Source organism: Somniosus microcephalus, chromosome 23, assembly GCF_052327205.1.
Source record: "Somniosus microcephalus isolate GS21.2 chromosome 23, FLI_Smic_1.0, whole genome shotgun sequence".
NCBI lineage: Eukaryota > Metazoa > Chordata > Chondrichthyes > Squaliformes > Somniosidae > Somniosus > Somniosus microcephalus.
Window position 1 is genome coordinate 6,876,562 of NC_141009.1, and position 24,713 is coordinate 6,901,274.

General features: G+C 49.3%; 1 protein-coding gene across 2 annotated transcripts in view; it reads right to left on the reverse strand.

The window, feature by feature from the left end:
- The window catches only part of abl1 (abl oncogene 1, non-receptor tyrosine kinase), a 230,514-nt gene that overhangs the window by 17,609 nt on the left and 188,192 nt on the right, over positions 1 to 24,713 (reverse strand). For both annotated transcript variants that reach the window (XM_085965314.1, XM_085965315.1), the window contains exons 5-9: positions 21,972 to 22,056; positions 21,010 to 21,187; positions 19,633 to 19,817; positions 18,045 to 18,197; positions 12,913 to 13,002 (exon numbers count right to left, since the gene is read on the reverse strand). In XM_085965314.1, coding sequence (XP_085821440.1) covers positions 12,913 to 13,002; positions 18,045 to 18,197; positions 19,633 to 19,817; positions 21,010 to 21,187; positions 21,972 to 22,056 — 691 coding nt within the window. The remainder of the gene's footprint in view (positions 1 to 12,912; positions 13,003 to 18,044; positions 18,198 to 19,632; positions 19,818 to 21,009; positions 21,188 to 21,971; positions 22,057 to 24,713) is intronic.

The window sequence follows — 24,713 nt, forward strand, 5'->3', positions numbered from 1 at the left end:
TCACTCCCTGTAAACACCGTCACTCCCATTCACTCCGTGTAAACACCGTCACACCCATTCACTCCCGGTAAACACCGTCACACCCATTCACTCCCTGTAAACACCGTCACACCCATTCACTCCCTGTAAACACCGTCACACCCATTCACTCCCTGTAAACACCGTCACTCCCATTCACTCCCTGTAAACACCGTCACACCCATTCACTCCCTGTAAACACCGTCACACCCATTCACTCCCTGTAAACACCGTCACACCCATTCACTCCCTGTAAACACCGTCACACCCATTCACTCCCTGTAAACACCGTCACTCCCATTCACTCCCTGTAAACACCGTCACACCCATTCACTCCCTGTAAACACCGTCACACCCATTCACTCCCTGTAAACACCGTCACTCCCATTCACTCCCTGTAAACACTGTCACACCCATTCACTCCCTGTAAACACCGTCACACCCATTCACTCCCTGTAAACACCGTCACTCCATTCACTCCCTGTAAACACCGTCACTCCCATTCACTCCCTGTAAACACCGTCACTCCCATTCACTCCCTGTAAACACCGTCACTCCCATTCACTCCCTGTAAACACTGTCACACCCATTCACTCCCTGTAAACACCGTCACTCCCATTCACTCCCTGTAAACACCGTCACTCCCATTCACTCCCTGTAAACACCGTCACACCCATTCACTCCCGGTAAACACCGTCACACCCATTCACTCCCTGTAAACACCGTCACACCCATTCACTCCCGGTAAACACCGTCACTCCCATTCACTCCCTGTAAACACTGTCACTCCCATTCACTCCCTGTAAACACCATCACACCCATTCACTCCCTGTAAACACTGTCACTCCCATTCACTCCCGGTAAACACCGTCACACCCATTCACTCCCTGTAAACACCGTCACACCCATTCACTCCCTGTAAACACCGTCACTCCCATTCACTCCCGCTAAACACTGTCACACCCATTCACGCCCAGTAAACACCGTCACTCCCATTCACTCCCGCTAAACACCGTCACTCCCATTCACTCCCTGTAAACACCGTCACACCCATTCACTCCCTGTAAACACTGTCACACCCATTCACTCCCTGTAAACACCGTCACTCCCATTCACTCCCTGTAAACACCGTCACTCCCATTCACTCCCTGTAAACACCGTCACTCCCATTCACTCCCGCTAAACACCGTCACTCCCATTCACTCCCTGTAAACACCGTCACACCCATTCACTCCCTGTAAACACTGTCACACCCATTCACTCCCTGTAAACACCGTCACTCCCATTCACTCCCTGTAAACACTGTCACTCCCATTCACTCCCTGTAAACACCGTCACTCCCATTCACTCCGTGTAAACACCGTCACTCCCATTCACTCCCTGTAAACACCGTCACTCCCATTCACTCCCTGTAAACACCGTCACTCCCATTCACTCACTGTAAACGCTGTCACACCCATTCACTCCCTGTAAACACCGTCACTCCCATTCACTCCCTGTAAACACCGTCACACCCATTCACTCCCTGTAAACACCGTCACACCCATTCACTCCCTGTAAACACCGTCACTCCCATTCACTCCCTGTAAACACTGTCACTCCCATTCACTCCCTGTAAACACCGTCACTCCCATTCACTCCCTGTAAACACCGTCACTCCCATTCACTCCCTGCAAACACCGTCACTCCCATTCACTCCCTGTAAACACCGTCACTCCCATTCACTCCCTGTAAACACTGTCACTCCCATTCACTCCCTGTAAACACCGTCACACCCATTCACTCCCGGTAAACACCGTCACACCCATTCACTCCCTGTAAACACTGTCACTCCCATTCACTCCCTGTAAACACCGTCACTCCCATTCACTCCCTGTAAGCACCGTCACACCCATTCACTCCCTGTAAACACCGTCACACCCATTCACTCCCTGTAAACACTGTCACTCCCATTCACTCCCTGTAAACACTGTCACTCCCATTCACTCCCTGTAAACACTGTCACACCCATTCACTCCCTGTAAACACTGTCACTCCCATTCACTCCCTGTAAACACTGTCACTCCCATTCACTCCCTGTAAACACTGTCACACCCATTCACTCCCTGTAAACACTGTCACACCCATTCACTCCCTGTAAACACTGTCACTCCCATTCACTCCCTGTAAACACTGTCACACCCATTCACTCCCTGTAAACACCGTCACTCCCATTCACTCCCTGTAAACACCGTCACACCCATTCACTCCCTGTAAACACCGTCACACCCATTCACTCCCTGTAAACACCGTCACTCCCATTCACTCCCTGTAAACGCCGTCACACCCATTCACTCCCTGTAAACGCCGTCACACCCATTCACTCCCTGTAAACGCCGTCACTCCCATTCACTCCCTGTAAACGCTGTCACACCCATTCACTCCTTGTAAACACTGTCACACCCATTCACTCCCTGTAAACACCTTCACTCCCATTCACTCCCTGTAAACACTGTCACACCCATTCACTCCCTGTAAACACCGTCACTCCCATTCACTCCCGGTAAACACCGTCACACCCATTCACTCCCTGTAAACACCGTCACTCCCATTCACTCCCTGTAAACACCGTCACACCCATTCACTCCCTGTAAACACCGTCACACACATTCACTCCCTGTAAACACCGTCACACCCATTCACTCCCTGTAAACACCGTCACTCCCATTCACTCCCTGTAAACACCGTCACACCCATTCACTCCCTGTAAACACCGTCACACCCATTCACTCCCTGCAAACACCGTCACACACATTCACTCCCTGTAAACACCGTCACTCCCATTCACTCCCTGTAAACACCGTCACACCCATTCACTCCCTGTAAACACCGTCACTCCCATTCACTCCGTGTAAACACCGTCACACCCATTCACTCCCGGTAAACACCGTCACACCCATTCACTCCCTGTAAACACCGTCACACCCATTCACTCCCTGTAAACACCGTCACACCCATTCACTCCCTGTAAACACCGTCACTCCCATTCACTCCCTGTAAACACCGTCACACCCATTCACTCCCTGTAAACACCGTCACACCCATTCACTCCCTGTAAACACCGTCACACCCATTCACTCCCTGTAAACACCGTCACACCCATTCACTCCCTGTAAACACCGTCACTCCCATTCACTCCCTGTAAACACCGTCACACCCATTCACTCCCTGTAAACACCGTCACACCCATTCACTCCCTGTAAACACCGTCACTCCCATTCACTCCCTGTAAACACTGTCACACCCATTCACTCCCTGTAAACACCGTCACACCCATTCACTCCCTGTAAACACCGTCACTCCCATTCACTCCCTGTAAACACCGTCACTCCCATTCACTCCCTGTAAACACCGTCACTCCCATTCACTCCCTGTAAACACCGTCACTCCCATTCACTCCCTGTAAACACTGTCACACCCATTCACTCCCTGTAAACACCGTCACTCCCATTCACTCCCTGTAAACACCGTCACTCCCATTCACTCCCTGTAAACACCGTCACACCCATTCACTCCCGGTAAACACCGTCACACCCATTCACTCCCTGTAAACACCGTCACACCCATTCACTCCCGGTAAACACCGTCACTCCCATTCACTCCCTGTAAACACTGTCACTCCCATTCACTCCCTGTAAACACCATCACACCCATTCACTCCCTGTAAACACTGTCACTCCCATTCACTCCCGGTAAACACCGTCACACCCATTCACTCCCTGTAAACACCGTCACACCCATTCACTCCCTGTAAACACCGTCACTCCCATTCACTCCCGCTAAACACTGTCACACCCATTCACGCCCAGTAAACACCGTCACTCCCATTCACTCCCGCTAAACACCGTCACTCCCATTCACTCCCTGTAAACACCGTCACACCCATTCACTCCCTGTAAACACTGTCACACCCATTCACTCCCTGTAAACACCGTCACTCCCATTCACTCCCTGTAAACACCGTCACTCCCATTCACTCCCTGTAAACACCGTCACTCCCATTCACTCCCGCTAAACACCGTCACTCCCATTCACTCCCTGTAAACACCGTCACACCCATTCACTCCCTGTAAACACTGTCACACCCATTCACTCCCTGTAAACACCGTCACTCCCATTCACTCCCTGTAAACACTGTCACTCCCATTCACTCCCTGTAAACACCGTCACTCCCATTCACTCCGTGTAAACACCGTCACTCCCATTCACTCCCTGTAAACACCGTCACTCCCATTCACTCCCTGTAAACACCGTCACTCCCATTCACTCCCTGTAAACACCGTCACTCCCATTCACTCACTGTAAACGCTGTCACACCCATTCACTCCCTGTAAACACCGTCACTCCCATTCACTCCCTGTAAACACCGTCACACCCATTCACTCCCTGTAAACACCGTCACACCCATTCACTCCCTGTAAACACCGTCACTCCCATTCACTCCCTGTAAACACTGTCACTCCCATTCACTCCCTGTAAACACTGTCACACCCATTCACTCCCTGTAAACACTGTCACTCCCATTCACTCCCTGTAAACACTGTCACTCCCATTCACTCCCTGTAAACACTGTCACACCCATTCACTCCCTGTAAACACTGTCACACCCATTCACTCCCTGTAAACACTGTCACTCCCATTCACTCCCTGTAAACACTGTCACACCCATTCACTCCCTGTAAACACCGTCACTCCCATTCACTCCCTGTAAACACCGTCACACCCATTCACTCCCTGTAAACACCGTCACACCCATTCACTCCCTGTAAACACCGTCACTCCCATTCACTCCCTGTAAACGCCGTCACACCCATTCACTCCCTGTAAACGCCGTCACACCCATTCACTCCCTGTAAACGCCGTCACTCCCATTCACTCCCTGTAAACGCCGTCACACCCATTCACTCCTTGTAAACACTGTCACACCCATTCACTCCCTGTAAACACCGTCACTCCCATTCACTCCCTGTAAACACCTTCACTCCCATTCACTCCCTGTAAACACTGTCACACCCATTCACTCCCTGTAAACACCGTCACTCCCATTCACTCCCGGTAAACACCGTCACACCCATTCACTCCCTGTAAACACCGTCACTCCCATTCACTCCCTGTAAACACCGTCACACCCATTCACTCCCTGTAAACACCGTCACACACATTCACTCCCTGTAAACACCGTCACACCCATTCACTCCCTGTAAACACCGTCACTCCCATTCACTCCCTGTAAACACCGTCACACCCATTCACTCCCTGTAAACACCGTCACACCCATTCACTCCCTGCAAACACCGTCACACACATTCACTCCCTGTAAACACCGTCACTCCCATTCACTCCCTGTAAACACCGTCACACCCATTCACTCCCTGTAAACACCGTCACTCCCATTCACTCCGTGTAAACACCGTCACACCCATTCACTCCCGGTAAACACCGTCACACCCATTCACTCCCTGTAAACACCGTCACACCCATTCACTCCCTGTAAACACCGTCACTCCCATTCACTCCCGCTAAACACTGTCACACCCATTCACTCCCTGTAAACACTGTCACTCCCATTCACTCCCTGTAAACACCGTCACTCCCATTCACTCCCTGTAAACACTGTCACACCCATTCACTCCCTGTAAACACTGTCACACCCATTCACTCCCTGTAAACACCGTCACACCCATTCACTCCCTGTAAACACTGTCACTCCCATTCACTCCCTGTAAACACCGTCACTCCCATTCACTCCCTGTAAACACTGTCACACCCATTCACTCCCTGTAAACACTGTCACTCCCATTCACTCCGTGTAAACACCGTCACACCCATTCACTCCCTGTAAACACCGTCACACCCATTCACTCCCTGTAAACACCGTCACTCCCATTCACTCCCTGTAAACACCGTCACTCCCATTCACTCCCTGTAAACACCGTCACACCCATTCACTCCCTGTAAACACCGTCACTCCCATTCACTCCCTGTAAACACCGTCACACCCATTCACTCCCTGTAAACACTGTCACACCCATTCACTCCCTGTAAACACCGTCACTCCCATTCACTCCCTGTAAACACCGTCACACCCATTCACTCCCTGTAAACACCGTCACACCCATTCACTCCCTGTAAACACCGTCACTCCCATTCACTCCCTGTAAACACCGTCACTCCCATTCACTCCCTGTAAACACCGTCACTCCCATTCACTCCCGCTAAACACCGTCACTCCCATTCACTCCCGCTAAACACTGTCACACCCATTCACTCCCTGTAAACACCGTCACTCCCATTCACTCCCTGTAAACACCGTCACTCCCATTCACTCCCTGTAAACACCGTCACACCCATTCACTCCCTGTAAACACCGTCACTCCCATTCACTCCCTGTAAACACCGTGACACCCATTCACTCCCTGTAAACACTGTCACACCCATTCACTCCCCGTAAACACCGTCACACCCATTCACTCCCCGTAAACACCGTCACACCCATTCACTCCCTGTAAACACCGTCACTCCCATTCACTCCCTGTAAACACCGTCACTCCCATTCACTCCCTGTAAACACCGTCACTCCCATTCACTCCCGCTAAACACCGTCACTCCCATTCACTCCCGCTAAACACCGTCACACCCATTCACTCCCGGTAAACACCGTCACTCCCATTCACTCCCTGTAAACACCGTCACACCCATTCACTCCCTGTAAACACCGTCACACCCATTCACTCCCTGTAAACACCGTCACACCCATTCACTCCCTGTAAACACCGTCACACCCATTCACTCCCTGTAAACACCGTCACTCCCATTCACTCCCTGTAAACACCGTCACTCCCATTCACTCCGTGTAAACACCGTCACTCCCATTCACTCCGTGTAAACACCGTCACTCCCATTCACTCCCTGTAAACACCGTCACTCCCATTCACTCCCTGTAAACACCGTCACACCCATTCACTCCCTGTAAACACCGTCACACCCATTCACTCCCTGTAAACACCGTCACACCCATTCACTCCCTGTAAACACCGTCACACCCATTCACTCCCTGTAAACACCGTCACTCCCATTCACTCCCTGTAAACACCGTCACTCCCATTCACTCCCTGTAAACACCGTCACTCCCATTCACTCCCTGTAAACACCGTCACTCCCATTCACTCCCTGTAAACACCGTCACTCCCATTCACTCCCGCTAAACACTGTCACACCCATTCACTCCCGGTAAACACCGTCACACCCATTCACTCCCTGTAAACACCGTCACTCCCATTCACTCCCGGTAAACACCGTCACACCCATTCACTCCCAGTAAACACTGTCACTCCCATTCACTCCCTGTAAACACTGTCACACCCATTCACTCACTGTAAACACTGTCACTCCCATTCACTCCCTGTAAACACTGTCACACCCATTCACTCCCTGTAAACACCGTCACACCCATTCACTCCCTGTAAACACCGTCACACCCATTCACTCCCTGTAAACACCGTCACTCCCATTCACTCCCTGTAAACACCGTCACACCCATTCACTCCCTGTAAACACCGTCACTCCCATTCACTCCCTGTAAACACCGTCACTCCCATTCACTCCCTGTAAACACCGTCACACCCATTCACTCCCTGTAAACACCGTCACTCCCATTCACTCCCTGTAAACACCGTCACACCCATTCACTCCCTGTAAACACTGTCACACCCATTCACTCCCTGTAAACACCGTCACACCCATTCACTCCCTGTAAACACCGTCACACCCATTCACTCCCTGTAAACACCGTCACTCCCATTCACTCCCTGTAAACACCGTCACTCCCATTCACTCCCTGTAAACACCGTCACTCCAATTCACTCCCGCTAAACACCGTCACTCCCATTCACTCCCGCTAAACACTGTCACACCCATTCACTCCCGGTAAACACTGTCACTCCCATTCACTCCCTGTAAACACCGTCACACCCATTCACTCCCTGTAAACACCGTCACACCCATTCACTCCCTGTAAACACCGTCACACCCATTCACTCCCTGTAAACACCGTCACTCCCATTCACTCCCTGTAAACACCGTCACACCCATTCACTCCCTGTAAACACCGTCACTCCCATTCACTCCCTGTAAACACCGTCACACCCATTCACTCCCTGTAAACACCGTCACACCCATTCACTCCCTGTAAACACCGTCACACCCATTCACTCCGTGTAAACACCGTCACTCCCATTCACTCCGTGTAAACACCGTCACTCCCATTCACTCCCTGTAAACACCGTCACTCCCATTCACTCCCTGTAAACACCGTCACACCCATTCACTCCCTGTAAACACCGTCACACCCATTCACTCCCTGTAAACACCGTCACACCCATTCACTCCCTGTAAACACTGTCACACCCATTCACTCCCTGTAAACACCGTCACTCCCATTCACTCCCTGTAAACACCGTCACTCCCATTCACTCCCTGTAAACACCGTCACTCCCATTCACTCCCTGTAAACACCGTCACTCCCATTCACTCCCGCTAAACACCGTCACACCCATTCACTCCCGGTAAACACCGTCACACCCATTCACTCCCTGTAAACACCGTCACTCCCATTCACTCCCGGTAAACACCGTCACACCCATTCACTCCCAGTAAACACTGTCACTCCCATTCACTCCCTGTAAACACTGTCACACCCATTCACTCACTGTAAACACTGTCACTCCCATTCACTCCCTGTAAACACTGTCACACCCATTCACTCCCTGTAAACACCGTCACACCCATTCACTCCCTGTAAACACCGTCACACCCATTCACTCCCTGTAAACACCGTCACTCCCATTCACTCCCTGTAAACACCGTCACACCCATTCACTCCCTGTAAACACCGTCACTCCCATTCACTCCCTGTAAACACCGTCACACCCATTCACTCCCTGTAAACACCGTCACACCCATTCACTCCCTGTAAACACCGTCACACCCATTCACTCCCTGTAAACACTGTCACACCCATTCACTCCCTGTAAACACCGTCACTCCCATTCACTCCCTGTTAACACCGTCACTCCCATTCACTCCCTGTAAACACCGTCACTCCCATTCACTCCCTGTAAACACCGTCACTCCCATTCACTCCCTGTAAACACCGTCACACCCATTCACTCCCTGTAAACACCGTCACACCCATTCACTCCCTGTAAACACCGTCACTCCCATTCACTCCCTGTAAACACCGTCACACCCATTCACTCCCTGTAAACACCGTCACACCCATTCACTCCCTGTAAACACCGTCACACCCATTCACTCCCTGTAAACACCGTCACTCCCATTCACTCCCTGTAAACACCGTCACTCCCATTCACTCCCTGTAAACACCGTCACACCCATTCACTCCCTGTAAACACCGTCACACCCATTCACTCCCTGTAAACACCGTCACACCCATTCACTCCCTGTAAACACCGTCACACCCATTCACTCCCTGTAAACACCGTCACACCCATTCACTCCCTGTAAACACCGTCACACCCATTCACTCCCTGTAAACACCGTCACACCCATTCACTCCCTGTAAACACCGTCACACCCATTCACTCCCTGTAAACACCGTCACACCCATTCACTCCCTGTAAACACCGTCACACCCATTCACTCCCTGTAAACACTGTCACTCCCATTCACTCCCTGTAAACACCGTCACACCCATTCACTCCCTGTAAACACCGTCACACCCATTCACTCCCTGTAAACACCGTCACACCCATTCACTCCGTGTAAACACCGTCACTCCCATTCACTCCGTGTAAACACCGTCACTCCCATTCACTCCCTGTAAACACTGTCACACCCATTCACTCCCTGTAAACACTGTCACACCCATTCACTCCGTGCAAACACCGTCACACCCATTCACTCCCTGTAAACACTGTCACTCCCATTCACTCCCTGTAAACACTGTCACACCCATTCACTCCCTGTAAACACTGTCACACCCATTCACTCCGTGTAAACACTGTCACACCCATTCACTCCGTGTAAACACCGTCACACCCATTCACTCCCTGTAAACACTGTCACTCCCATTCACTCCCTGTAAACACTGTCACACCCATTCACTCCCTGTAAACACTGTCACACCCATTCACTCCCTGTAAACACTGTCACACCCATTCACTCCCTGTAAACACTGTCACACCCATTCACTCCCTGTAAACACCGTCACACCCATTCACTCCCTGTAAACACTGTCACACCCATTCACTCCGTGTAAACACCGTCACTCCCATTCACTCCCTGTAAACACTGTCACACCCATTCACTCCCTGTAAACACTGTCACTCCCATTCACTCCCTGTAAACACCGTCACACCCATTCACTCCCTGTAAACACCGTCACACCCATTCACTCCCTGTAAACACCGTCACACCCATTCACTCCCTGTAAACACCGTCACTCCCATTCACTCCCTGTAAACACCGTCACTCCCATTCACTCCCTGTAAACACCGTCACACCCATTCACTCCCTGTAAACACCGTCACACCCATTCACTCCGTGTAAACACCGTCACTCCCATTCACTCCCTGTAAACACCGTCACTCCCATTCACTCCCTGTAAACACCGTCACACCCATTCACTCCCTGTAAACACCGTCACACCCATTCACTCCCTGTAAACACTGTCACACCCATTCACTCCCTGTAAACACCGTCACACCCATTCACTCCCTGTAAACACTGTCACACCCATTCACTCCCTGTAAACACCGTCACACCCATTCACTCCCTGTAAACACCGTCACACCCATTCACTCCCTGTAAACACCGTCACACCCATTCACTCCCTGTAAACAGTCACATCCATTCACTCCCTGTAAACACTGTCACTCCCATTCACTCCCTGTAAACACCGTCACTCCCATTCACTCCCTGTAAACACCGTCACTCCCATTCACTCCCTGTAAACACCGTCACTCCCATTCACTCCCTGTAAACACCGTCACTCCCATTCACTCCCTGTAAACACCGTCACTCCCATTCACTCCCTGTAAACACCGTCACACCCATTCACTCCCTGTAAACACCGTCACACCCATTCACTCCCTGTAAACACCGTCACTCCCATTCACTCCCTGTAAACACCGTCACACCCATTCACTCCCTGTAAACACCGTCACTCCCATTCACTCCCTGTAAACACCGTCACACCCATTCACTCCCTGTAAACACCGTCACACCCATTCACTCCCTGTAAACACCGTCACTCCCATTCACTCCCTGTAAACACCGTCACACCCATTCACTCCCTGTAAACACCGTCACACCCATTCACTCCCTGTAAACACCGTCACTCCCATTCACTCCCTGTAAACACCGTCACACCCATTCACTCCCTGTAAACACCGTCACACCCATTCACTCCCTGTAAACACCGTCACTCCCATTCACTCCCTGTAAACACCGTCACACCCATTCACTCCCTGTAAACACCGTCACACCCATTCACTCCCTGTAAACACCGTCACTCCCATTCACTCCCTGTAAACACCGTCACACCCATTCACTCCCTGTAAACACCGTCACTCCCATTCACTCCCTGTAAACACCGTCACACCCATTCACTCCCTGTAAACACCGTCACTCCCATTCACTCCCTGTAAACACCGTCACACCCATTCACTCCCTGTAAACACCGTCACTCCCATTCACTCCCTGTAAACACCGTCACACCCATTCACTCCCTGTAAACACTGTCACACCCATTCACTCCCTGTAAACACCGTCACTCCCATTCACTCCCTCTAAACACCATCACACCCATTCACTCCCAGTAAACACCGTCACTCCCATTCACTCCCTGTAAACACCGTCACACCCATTCACTCCCTGTAAACACCGTCACACCCATTCACTCCCTGTAACACCGTCACTCCCATTCACTCCCTGTAAACACCGTCACTCCCATTCACTCCCTGTAAACACCGTCACTCCCATTCACTCCCTGTAACACCGTCACTCCCATTCACTCCCTGTAAACACCGTCACACCCATTCACTCCCTGTAAACACTGTCACACCCATTCACTCCCTGTAAACACCGTCACACCCATTCACTCCCTGTAAACACGGTCACTCCCATTCACTCCCTGTAACACCGTCACTCCCATTCACTCCCTGTAAACACCGTCACACCCATTCACTCCCTGTAAACACTGTCACACCCATTCACTCCCTGTAAACACTGTCACTCCCATTCACTCCCTGTAAACACCGTCACACCCATTCACTCCCTGTAACACCGTCACTCCCATTCACTCCCTGTAAACACCGTCACTCCCATTCACTCCCTGTAAACACCGTCACTCCCATTCACTCCCTGTAAACACCGTCACTCCCATTCACTCCCTGTAACACCGTCACTCTCATTCACTCCCTGTAAACACCGTCACACCCATTCACTCCCTGTAAACACTGTCACACCCATTCACTCCCTGTAAACACTGGCACACTCCTGCGGACCCTCTGCAAATATCGACACATTCCTCGAGGTCCCTCCAGAAAACTGACACATTCCTGTGGACCACCGTAAATATTGCTACACTTCCCATGGATTCCTTGTCCTGATTTCTGAAAGTTTGTTATACACAAAGTAAAACGATGCTATCATTGTAGAGAGATGCGAGTTATTAGTATACAGCATGGAAATAAAGTGCAAGTGAGTCTGTAAATATAGGGACTTTTTGGGGGGAATTTTTAATCTGGTGCGTGTTGCCTCGGAGGGACTGACAGCAGCTGACCCTGCGTGCCCCTCAGGTACCCCGCTTTGTTCCACGCCACCAACACTCACCTTCTGATATGCTGGACTCCTGAAACATCGTATCAAATGCTCGATGGATGTCCGCAAATGACGGCCGGTCTCCTGGATTCCACTTCCAGCCTAGAGACGAGCAGCGTGGTTAGAAGTTTCTTTACTAAAGTAAAGCTTTCCCGTCCAACAGCAGCGACGCGGCTGCTTCTTAGCGCCAACCCATCGACTGATTTCACGAGCAAAGCAAGCAGGCTTCCTCCGATCCCACCTTGGCTCAGTGGGCAGCACTCTCGCCCCGGAGTCAGAAGGTTGTGGGGTCAAGTCTCACTCCAGAGACATAGAGCACAAAAATCTAGACTGACACTGCAGTGCAGTACTGAGGAAGTGCTGCACTGTCGGAGGTGTCGTCTTTAGGATGAGACGTTAAACCCAGGCCCCGTCTGCCCTAAAAGGTGAGCGTAAAATATCCCACGCCACTATTTCGAAGAAGAGCAGGAGAATTCTCCTCGGTGTCCTGGTCGATATTTATCCTCAACCAACATCACTAAAACAGGTTATCTGGTCATTATCTGATTGCTGTTTGTGGGAGCTTGCTGTGTGCAAATCAGCTGCCGCGTTTCCTACATTACAACAGTGACTACACTTCAAAAAGTACTTCATTGGCTGTAAAGCATGTTCGGATGTCTGGTGGTCATGAAAGGCGCTATAGAAATGCAAGTCTTTCTTTTACTTTTACTGCAGGCGATGCCGAGAGTTAAGGACTGGCGCAAAGCGCAGTTCTCGGCGCCATCTGTCCAGCAAACAGCTGGCTGAAATCAAAACTCCATGAGCAGTAGCGCCTACACTTTGCAGCCCAGCCCAGCTCTCAACATTCAACCCTTCATTGACTTAGTGATCGACAGCGGCAGTTGTTTAATTGAACTTCGTTACCCAGAGAGCGGCGAGAATGTGGAACTCGCTACCACAGGGAGTGGTTGAGGTGAATAGTATGGACGCATTTAAGGGGAAGGCTCGATAAACACATGAGGGAGAAAGGAATAGAAGGATATGCGGACAGGGTGAGAAGAAGTGGGGTGGCTCGTGTGGAGCATAAACACTGGCATAGACCTGTTGGGCCGAATGGCCTGTAAATTCTATGTAAAGTGGACTACTTAAAGCACAATGCAGTTGTTCATAGCTGGATATCATGACTGTATTCAGTTTATTTTTTGCTTTTCTTTGGAAATACAGATTTTTAGGAATGGGGTGGGGGTTAAATTGACACAAAAATAAATTTCTGAATGCCCCATCTTAAACTCAAACACTAATATCTGCAAAAGTTGCAAACTACCTCAAACTGCAAAACTTTAATCTATCTACATATTATTAACATCTTTTATAGGGAGTACATTTCCTGTTGTCATGATTTTTGATCAAGCTTTACTATCAACATCGTAAGTTGCTATGTCAACATTTCCTGTTCAATTTTGTTCCATCAACTGTCACGATGTAGTTGCAGGACATGACCACTAGGCGGCTCTGTGGAGTGAGTTTCAGAAGTCTGAAGCAGCTCAGTCATTATCTTGCATTTTAAAAAAGATTGATTCATCAACTGACTGCATTGTATAGCTCTTTGAAAGGGCAGGCACAGACACGATGGGCTGAGTGGCCTCCTTTTGTGCTGTAAGATTTAAAAAAAATATTTCTGTTTAACTCATTCACAGGATGTGGGCATCGCTGGCAAGGCCAGTATTTATTGTCCATCCCCAGTTGTCCTAGAGAAGGTGGTGGTGAGCCGTCTTCTTGAACCGCTGCAGTCCGTGTGGTGAAGGTGCTCCCACAGTGCTGTTAGGGAGGGAGTTCCAGGATTTTGACCCAGCGACGATAAAGGAACGGCGATAAATTTCCAAGTCAGGCTGGTGTGTGACTTGGAGGGGAACTTGGAGGTGGTGGTGTTCCCGTGCGCCTGCTGCCCTTGTCCTGCTAGGTGGAAGTGGTCACGGGTTTGGGAGGCGCTGCCGAAGAAGCCTTGGCAAGTTGCTGCAGTCTGGAGGAAGTGGATGTTTAAGATGGTGGATGGGGTGCCGATCAAGCATGCTTCTTTGTCCTGGATGGTGTCGAGCTTCTTGAGTAGTGTTGGCGCTGCACTCATCCAGGCAAGTGGAGAGTATTACATCACACTCCTGACTTGTGCCTTGTAGATGGTGGAAGGTTTTGGGGAGTCAGGAGGTGAGACACTTGCGGCAGAATACCCAGTCTCTGACCACCTCTTGTAGCCACAGTATTTGTGTGGCTGGTCCAGTTAAGTTTCTGGTCAATGGTGACCCTCCACGGACGCTGATGGTGGAGGATACAACGATAGTAATGCCGCTGAATGTCAAGGGGAGGAGGTTGGACTTTCTCTTGTTGGAGATAGTCATTGTCTGGCAATTGTGTGGCACGAATGTTATCTGCCACTTATCAGCCCAAGCCTGGATGCTGTTCGGGTCTTGCTGCATGTGGGCATGGACTGCTTCATTATGAGGAATTGCAAATGGAACTGGACACTGTGCAATCATTAGCGAACATCCGCATTTCTGACCTTATGTTGGAGGGAAGGTCATTGATGAAGCAGCTGAAGATGGTTGGGCCTAGGACTCTGCCCTGAGGAATGCCTGCAGCGATGTCCCGGGGCTGTGATGATTGACCTTCAATCACCACAACCATCTTCCTTTGTGCTAGGTATGACTCCAGCCAGTGGAGCATTTTACCCCCCCGATTCCCATTGACTTCAGTTTTACTGGGGCTCCTTGATGCCACACTCAGTCAAATTGCTGCCTTGATGTTGAGGGCAGTCACTCTCACCTCACCTCTGGAATTCAGCTCTTTTGTCCATGTTTGGACCAAGGCTGTAATGAGGTCTGAAGCCAAATGAACATCACAGGCAATTTAGTAGTAATTCCTGCTGACACAATAAAAGTGCATTCTGCCTGTAATATACTGTGACTAACAGCTGAAATAAACTAGTAAAATACAGATTTTTTTTGTTCTAGCAAAGTTGATAGCCCAGCAGTAATTTTTTTTCTGGATACTACAATGCAATGGTACCCAACCCATAGCTCGTCTGTCAAATGTGACCCATTTGGTAATGTTCTGTGGCCCGAACACCTGTATGTGGTATAACTTGCTCTGCCTGCCCTCTCTCCCCAGCTCACTCTGGTACTCGGCATAGTGGGCGCTGGATGAGAGGCTCATGGCTTCCACGCAGAGAATAGGCAGAGCGCTCCAGTCTCGCTACCACATTCACAAGCAGGGTGGAGCTAATCGCAACTGGGGTGCTTCCTGAGCTCCGACTGGCGAGCGCTCACACGTTGGCGGATTTAGTTTGCTGCCATCGCCAGTGGTGCGACTGAAGCTGTTCCCTGCATTAGCAAAATACTGCGGATGCTGGAAATCTGCAATTACAACAGAAAATGCTGGAAGCACTCAGCAGCCAGGCAGCATCCATGGAGAGAGAAACAGAGTTAACGTTTCAGGTCTGGGACCTTCATCAGACCTGAAACGTTAAGTCTGTTTCTCTCTCCACAGATGCTGCCTGGCCTGTTCCCTGCATTACTCTGTTTTTGCTTCAATCAGTTTCCCCCCCCAGTGAGCCTTTTCTATCAGCTCGGTCATTCTACTGCTCCTCCCCAGGGACCTATCCGAGGGGCAGCTCTCTTACCCACACGCTGTGCTCGCTGACCTACATTGGCTCCTGGTCAGGCAACGCCGCAAATTTAAAAATCCTCATCCTCGTTTTCAAATCCCTCCATAGCCTCGCCCCTCCCTAACTCTGTAATCTCCCTCCACCCACCCCGAGATCTCTGCTCTCCTCCAACGCTGGCCTCTTGCACATCCCAGATGTTCATCACCTTACCATTGGTGGCCGTGTCATCAGCTGTCTCGGCCCTAAACTCCCTCCCTGATCCTTTTTGCCTCTCTAAACCTCCCTCTTCTCCTTTAAGCCGCTCCTTAAAACCTCCCTCTTTGACCAAGCTTTCGGTCACCTGCCCTAATATCTCCTTATGTGGCTCGGTGTCAAATTTTGTTTGATAATCACTCCTGTGAAGCGCCTTGGGACGTTTTACTAGCTGTATACATGTATGCTTATATCTATCGGATACAGTTTTAACACACAGCTGTGGCCAATACTGCAATGATTGTTCACACTGCAATGTCTCGGGATTTGGACCGAGCATGAAACAGACTCCAGGGGTGGGTGTATGTGAAGCCAGGATGGATTCAGAGTTCACACTGCCAATTTTGGTCACCCGTCCTAATAATTCCTTATGTAGCTCATTGTGTTTCAAATTTTGTCTGAGAACGCTCCTGTGAAGCGCCGTGGGACCTTTTACTATGTTAAAGGCGCTATATAAATGCAAGTAGTTGTGGTTGTTGTGGGAGGGTGTTCTGGAATAGAGGCAATTTTGAAAATGTTATTTTAAAGTTGCATTTACTCTTTAATTGGTCGACTATATTTAAATAAGAGTATCAGAAAAAAAGTGACGTGACCCTCTTCTAAACAGAAGACGGTAAGTGTGGAACTGTGCATGTGCTGCTGCCAAAACCGGCGACTCACTTTTGAGTCTGGGCAATTTTCAGAAGCTTTTTTACAAAACAATAATTAAATGCCAGCAAGCCACACTGGAAATGTGAACATGCAGCTTTCCAGATACTTATATTTCTTGTACAAATTGTAAGCATTTAAAAAAAAAGCCATCTTGGGCAATGTTCCCCCAATTTTTTTTTGGGTGTGCGGCCCCTTTAAGGGGCTGTGTGGCCCATTCAAATTTCCGCACATGCGCGGTTTTTCCATTGAGAAACCGGCAAGCCGCCTGCGCGGGAGCTTCGGACAGTTGCACGGCCGTGATTTTGGGACTACTGCCTGTTGGAAAAGCTGAGGCAAGAGCACTTCCAGATAATAACTTTGTGTGGATTGAGTATTTTCGATTGGTCTGTTGGCTGTGGAGAGACCGTCATCACCACAGCGCCTCCACTGGCGGGAGGATGTAGCTGTTGCGTGACAAGTTGACATAGACAGTTACCATTCTAAGTATGAAGACAGGAATTTATAACGGGAAAAGATGACCAGGAAATGCTGGCAGGCGTAAGATTATTAATATATACTATGCACGATCTATATGTGCCACTGAATTAACTGCTTGCGTACTCACATGCTCGCATCAACTCGTAGACTTTCTCTGGACAACCCTCAGGCCGCTCCATCCTGTAATCCTTTTCCAACAGGTCATAAACTTGGGAAAGGTCAATTCCAGGGTATGGGGACATGCCGTACGTCGCAATCTCCCACAGGAGAACACCAAATGCTACGGGGAAAGTAAACATCGTGTTATATTAGTTCAGATGTACATTTGGAAAAGGGATCATTTTCGTGTATAAGCATCAACAGTATAATGATATACCATTAACCCCATCGTGAAACACACTCGTCCCCCTCACACAACTGAAATAGGAAGAAATGCTCAAATTACTGAAGATGTTCAAGATAAACAATGGCAGGCTGACATCATTTCACAGATGTCGAGGGACTGTTGTTTTTAGGACCCCTTACAGTTAAAACAAATTGGTTAGAGAGGTATGGATATTCTTTCATGTCTTCCCCACTGTTTCTATCCAAAAAAGAAAAAAGACTTGCATTTCTATAGCGCCCTTCATGACCTCAGGATGTCCCGAAGTGCTTTACAGCCAATGAAGTAGTTTTTGAAGTGTGGTCACTGTTGTAATGTGGAAAACACAGCAGCCAATTTGCGCACAGTAAGCTCCCACAAACAGCAATATGATAATGACTAGATAATCTGTTTTAGTGATGTTGACTGAGGGATAAATATTGGCCAGGACGCCGGGGAGAACTCCCCTGCTCTTCTTTGAAATAGTACCATGGGTTCTTTTACGTCCACCTGAGAGAGCAGACGGGGTCTTGGTTTAACGGCTCATCTGAAAGGCGGCACCTATGACACTTCAGCGCTCCCTCAGTACTGCCCCTCCGACAGTGCGGCACTCCCTCAGTACTGCCCCTCCGACAGTGCGGCGCTCCCTCAGTACTGCCCCTCCGACAGTGCGGCGCTCCCTCAGTACTGCCCCTCCGACAGTACAGCACTCCCTCAGTACTGCCCCTCCGACACTCCCTCAGTACTGCCCCTCCGACAGTGCGGCGCTCCCTCAGTACTGCCCCTCAGTATTGCCCTCCGACAGTGCAGCGCTCCCTCAGCACTGCATTGGGAGTGTCAACCTGGATTTTGTGCTCAAGTCTCTGGAGTGGGACTTGAACCCACAACCTTCTGACTCAGTGGCGAGGCTGCTGCCCACTGAGCCACATCTGGCACTCAGCAAAAGTACTGACGACACAGTCGTGTAGTGATGGGGAGGGGGAGCAGAGAATGACGAAGGATTAACTGGATAAACACATAAAGCTAAACGACTCTGGGTTAATGGTGGAAGCAACTGCTGCTAATTCAGCTTCCTGACACTGTTGGGATCGACCAACACTCCCACAGGCAGCAACCACAATGAAGTCAGCAGAACTCAACGTTGGAACTACAAAACACAACATAAAGAAAGGGTGGCGTGGGAGGTGGGGAAATCAAGCAGGTGGCTCGAGCTTGTTATAAAGCAGTCTTTCCTTAACCAGAGTTCATTATTGCAGCTGGTTTCCCCCCCCCACCCCCCAAAGCACTTAGATGCCATACAAGAATTGTAACAATGTATATTATAAATATTCAGCTGCAGCAACTGTGTACTTACCCCACACGTCGGATTTGATTGAAAATTTGTTGTAGGCCAGGCTCTCTGGAGCAGTCCATTTAATGGGAAACTTTGCTCCAGCGTGTGCAGTGTACGTGTCCCCCGTCATCAGCCTGCTCAGCCCAAAGTCAGCCACTTTAACCAAGTGGTTCTCCCCTACAAGGCAGTTCCTAGCGGCAAGATCCCTAGGAATAGGAACAAGGAACAATTAGATCCCTAGGAATAGGAACAAGGAACAATCAGATCCCGGGGAAAAGGGACAAGGAGCAATGAGATCGCTCGGAAGCTGCATCTGCCTGTGAAGAATGTGAAGGCAGTGCGCTCATGACTGCATATGAAAAGGTCAGACATTCTGCAGACTAAAGGGCAAACACTTGGCATTTTTAACACACGGATGTACATTTTAAAATGACAATTCCCTCTCCTTCTCAGACACCAGATATAGCTGTAGAGAAGAATTCAAGCTCTACTCACCAGTAAATATAGAGATTGTGCAATGAGGTACCTTACTTACAGAAATCGTTCTGTGATTCAATCTTTATGTGCCTTGAAAATAATCAGCTTTCACTCATATGTGAACAGGCTATTGCAGCATTCGAGGAGTGAACTCGGTGACAGATTTCAGGCTGTTTTTGCATGAGTGAAGAGCTTAGATTTGTCCAAGACAGTGTTATTTTAAGGACTCTATATAGTGACAGCACGATTGCCGGACAGAATGGAGATGATTGGGTAATTCCCCCGTCAATCACCTGTAGAGCGCACTGCTGTCGGTGACTGGGATTGATTTTATGCACATCATTTGCATTCTGTAACTATCCTCCACTCACTGCATGTTGCTGGAGAAATAATCCTGCTTTTATGGGGAGACTTTGCTGTAGTTTTGGTCATGAGTTCGGTTTGTTGTAGTTCGTAGACTCTTTTTAGATAGACTCTGCTGAGTAAATAGACTGTTTGCTGTCATGCACTGTTTAAACAGACTCAGTTTGTGGTCAAATAGTCTGCGGTGAGCCCTGTCGTAAATCTCGCCCCACCTCCAACCCACTGGCTGACGGAGCGCTGCCCACTGGCCGACACGGCGCTGCCCACTGGCCGACACGGCGCTGCCCACTGGCCGACACGGCGCTGCCCACTGGCCGACACAGTAGTGTCAATGCTCACTTGGTATTTTAAATCGGTTACCAATAGCGGAAACAGCAACAATAAAAAAACCCAGGCGAATGTGTTCACGACACAATCTCGAATGCTGTCCTCTATTCCACAAGGAGTTGGCGTTTAAAAATAAGTCTGAAGCGCGACAATTTGCTGCAGTGAATCACAATCCTACGCGGCGAAGTTAATCACACCCCGCTAAGACTCTTGGGTACTCGGACGCTGTACCTGTGAATGAAATTTTTCTTCTCCAAATACTCCATCGCAGAGGATATCTGAGTTGCCATGTATAGCAGCACAACAGCATTCACCTCCTCCTTGTTGCAATCACGCAGGTAATCCAGGAGGTTACCGTGAGTCATAAACTCTGTGATGATGTAAAATGGAGGTTCCCGAGTACATACACCTTGGGGGGGAAAATGACACAAGGGACTCATGGTAAACGTGTTCCTGACATTCATACATGGTGCTCAAATACAGCAGGCGTTCCCAGCTGAGCGAGTGTCCCATTGCCCAGCACCAACTTGTGCACAGAAACTCACTCCAATAAATACACTCCAAGACATTTTAATGTCGTTTTGTTGTCTGTTAGAATAAAGTTGGGGAACAAATATTCTATGCTGTAAAATGGGAACATTCCAGGGTTTGGAAGGCGACTTTCCTACTGTAACATCGCAAAGTTCAGAGCTAAAGACCAGCGTTCCACGCAGCCTAGCCTTCCAAATCTCCCATCGGGTCGCTGGCTGCGATTTGAGAATGAACGATTCCCTGTCCCACTTTCCTAACAGGAATTCACCAGATTTAAAAAAAAAACTCTGCCATGGGTTTCTGTTCCACCCCTTTGATATGAACATATGCAAATGATGGGCAGGAAAAGATCAACCGATCTATCAAGTCGTTGGTAATCTATTCCCCAATCCTATCACACTCTTACTTAAAAAATAAGTTCACTAAATGTCTTGTTTTCTCTTGATACAGTCTGCGTAAAAATAAGTTGTTTCTAAACCCCTGCCTTTATGCTTTTATTTATAACCCTAACTTAATACCTCCTTATTTTTGATTTTAATTGTTTGGGGGCGGGGGGGGGGGGGGGGGACGTGGAATCAATGGAGAGAATTTTTCTTCCGAAAAAGCAGAGTGCTCAAACACTTGCACCGCTGTAACAAGTCACCTCACCCGCGCACACTTACCGAGCAGCTGTACCAGATTGGGATGCTTAATTTCCTTCATAACTGCAGCCTCTTTTAAGAACTCTTCCACTTCCATAGTATCTTCCTGGGGAAAGAGAACAGCCCTGCATTAGGTATGGAGGACCAAGGGGTGCTGGCCCCGCACACAATGGAAATAAGGAGCTCGATGCAGCCTGTGCCAACGTTGGTTGCTGTGCTGCGACGAGACAGTAGAAACATAGTAAAATAGGAGGAGTCGGCCATTTGGCCCTTCGAGCCTGCTCTGCCATTCAATATGATCATGGCTGGTCCTCTATCTCAATACCATATTCCCACTCTCTCTCCATACCCCTGGAGTGTCAGCCTAGATTTTTGTGCTCAAGTCTCTGGAGTGGGACATGAACCCACAACCTCCTGACTCAGAGGCGAGAGTGCGACCCACTGAGCCACAGCTGACACTCAAAAGAGGATATTATACACCGTTTGTCTATCTGTCGACTGACTGTCACTTACAGGAAAATAGCATCACAAGTGCTACGCTACCACTCATAACAGACCATTAGAAACAGCAGGAGTTGGATGATACCAACTTATTTTGGATCTGCAAAATGTGACACTGAGCATTTAACACCGGGTACTAGCAAAGTCAGGACAGCACGGATCCTCACTGAATGAATTTAAATACAGAGCTACAGTCCTGCATTCGTCATAATAGAGGTTCAGCACCAAAGTTAACCTCTGACTGACTCCCGTTTCTCCTAAGCACCTGGTGGAGGGAGTGAATGGTGGATGGGGTGCCAATCAAGCGGGGCTGCTTTCTCCTGGATGGTGTCGAGCTTCTTGCGTGTTGTTGGAGCTGCACTCATCCAGGCAAGCAGAGAGTATTCCATCGCACTCCTGACTTCTGCCTTGTATGTGGTGGAAAGGCTTTGGGGAGTCAGGAGGTGAGACACTTGCCATCCATCACCTTAAATTGCTGCCACAGCCATTGAAAGCAAGTTTGGAAGGATGAAACCTGTAAGCTCACCGTGCTTTTCACAGCTCCAGGAGGCAGATAGTACAAATATTTCACCCACTGTATTCCAAGTAACGACACTGCAGCATCATGAGCAATAAGTCAAAATCTAATCTATCGGTACGTCAGTCTACTGCACCAGATTATCCACGTTTACAGATTGCACTACACAATAGGATTTCTAGCTCTATCACTATATTTAACTCTGATATGTACCATTCAACCAAATGCTGCAAGGTCATGTTATGCTCAAGTAGAACGCTAGGTGGGGCTCACGGTACACTCAGCAGGGTTGTGCCACACAATCTTTCAAACTGGATGGAGTTTATTTTTTTTTGTCGAGGTTTGCTAATGGACATTGCTCTACCATACCGGGCGGGGGTACTCCTAACTTATCTTTGAGGGCCAGTATCCCAAGCGGTGAACTGCCGGACGATTGGTGCCATGAACCCTCAGGTAGGCCGACCACAGAGAGTGGGGAGAGGCAGAAGCCAGGGCAGTCAACACTGGGCAAATCCGAATGGGGAGATCTTCAGTCACGGGACAGCCACATACTCAAGCCAAACAGCCTGGTTAAAAGCTACCACTGTACAGGGCGCTCGTCTGTATTTTAATCCCAGTTTGCTGGCCTGTTACTGCCCTGAGTCACCAATATTCTTCAGCAACTTGAGCTGTGTCGCCCGATAACTACAAGAAAAAAATCACCCATCAGCAATCACTGGGAAGAGGTGGTCCCATACCAGAAAGGATAGGCGCAGTCTGTGGTATGAAGGCAGATGGTATTAGGCCCCACCACAAACACAAAAAGACCTGCATTTATAAAGCACAGTCTCACGTCATTATTTGTGAAGCGCTTTTAAGATGTTTGACGGATAATGAGTTGCTTTGTGTTATAGTGACTGTTTTGTAGATTACATTTTTTCCACGTTAAACAGGTTCAGGGAGTGTTCATATTAATGACTGATTAATTAATTAAGAAACCCTCATCACATTTAAAAAGTACTTGGACATGCGCTTAAAGTGCTATAACCTACAGGGCTACGGACCAAGAGCTGGACAGTGGGATTCGGCTGGATAGCTCTTTGTCGGTCGGCACAGACACGATGGGCCGAATGGCCTCCTTCTGTGCCGTAAATTTCTATGATTCTATAACGGACTACCTCAACAGCGATGTTCGACCGGAGCGGGAGGAAAGCGAGCGAGCTGCTCGCGCACACGAGCAGACAACGTTTCTTCTGAGCTGCGCGGCCGCGCAGTCACGGGGAAGGTGCCGTGCACCGGCTTTTCTACTGTGAGTGCCGCGCAGACGCAGAAATTTAAAGGGACCACGCAGCAAAAGAAACAGGCCGCGCAGAACAAAGCGCAGCTCACAGGGAACGTTGCTTACGGACCCCTGCCTACCTCGGCCAGTGGCAATGCAAGCAGGCACTGAAAACCTGGCTCCTGCTTCCAACACAGTCGGGACTGTGTCCTTTAATGACAGTCATGTACTTGTCTCACCATTTCGCTTCCCCTCCCCTTGTACTTTTTCTCTTTTCACCTCTTCCCCCTTCATCCCATCTCTTGCCCCATTCTAATTTTCTGCTTTTTATTTTCTATTTCTGTCGTCAAAGCCGGTCTGGCTGTAGGTACATGTGATACTATTACTGATTCATTTGTTTTCTCCTCACTGGACAGAATGCTATGCCTGCACAGCTTGCCCAGAATCCAAAGCACGTGTGAAAGTTCACGATTAAATATACAGGTCC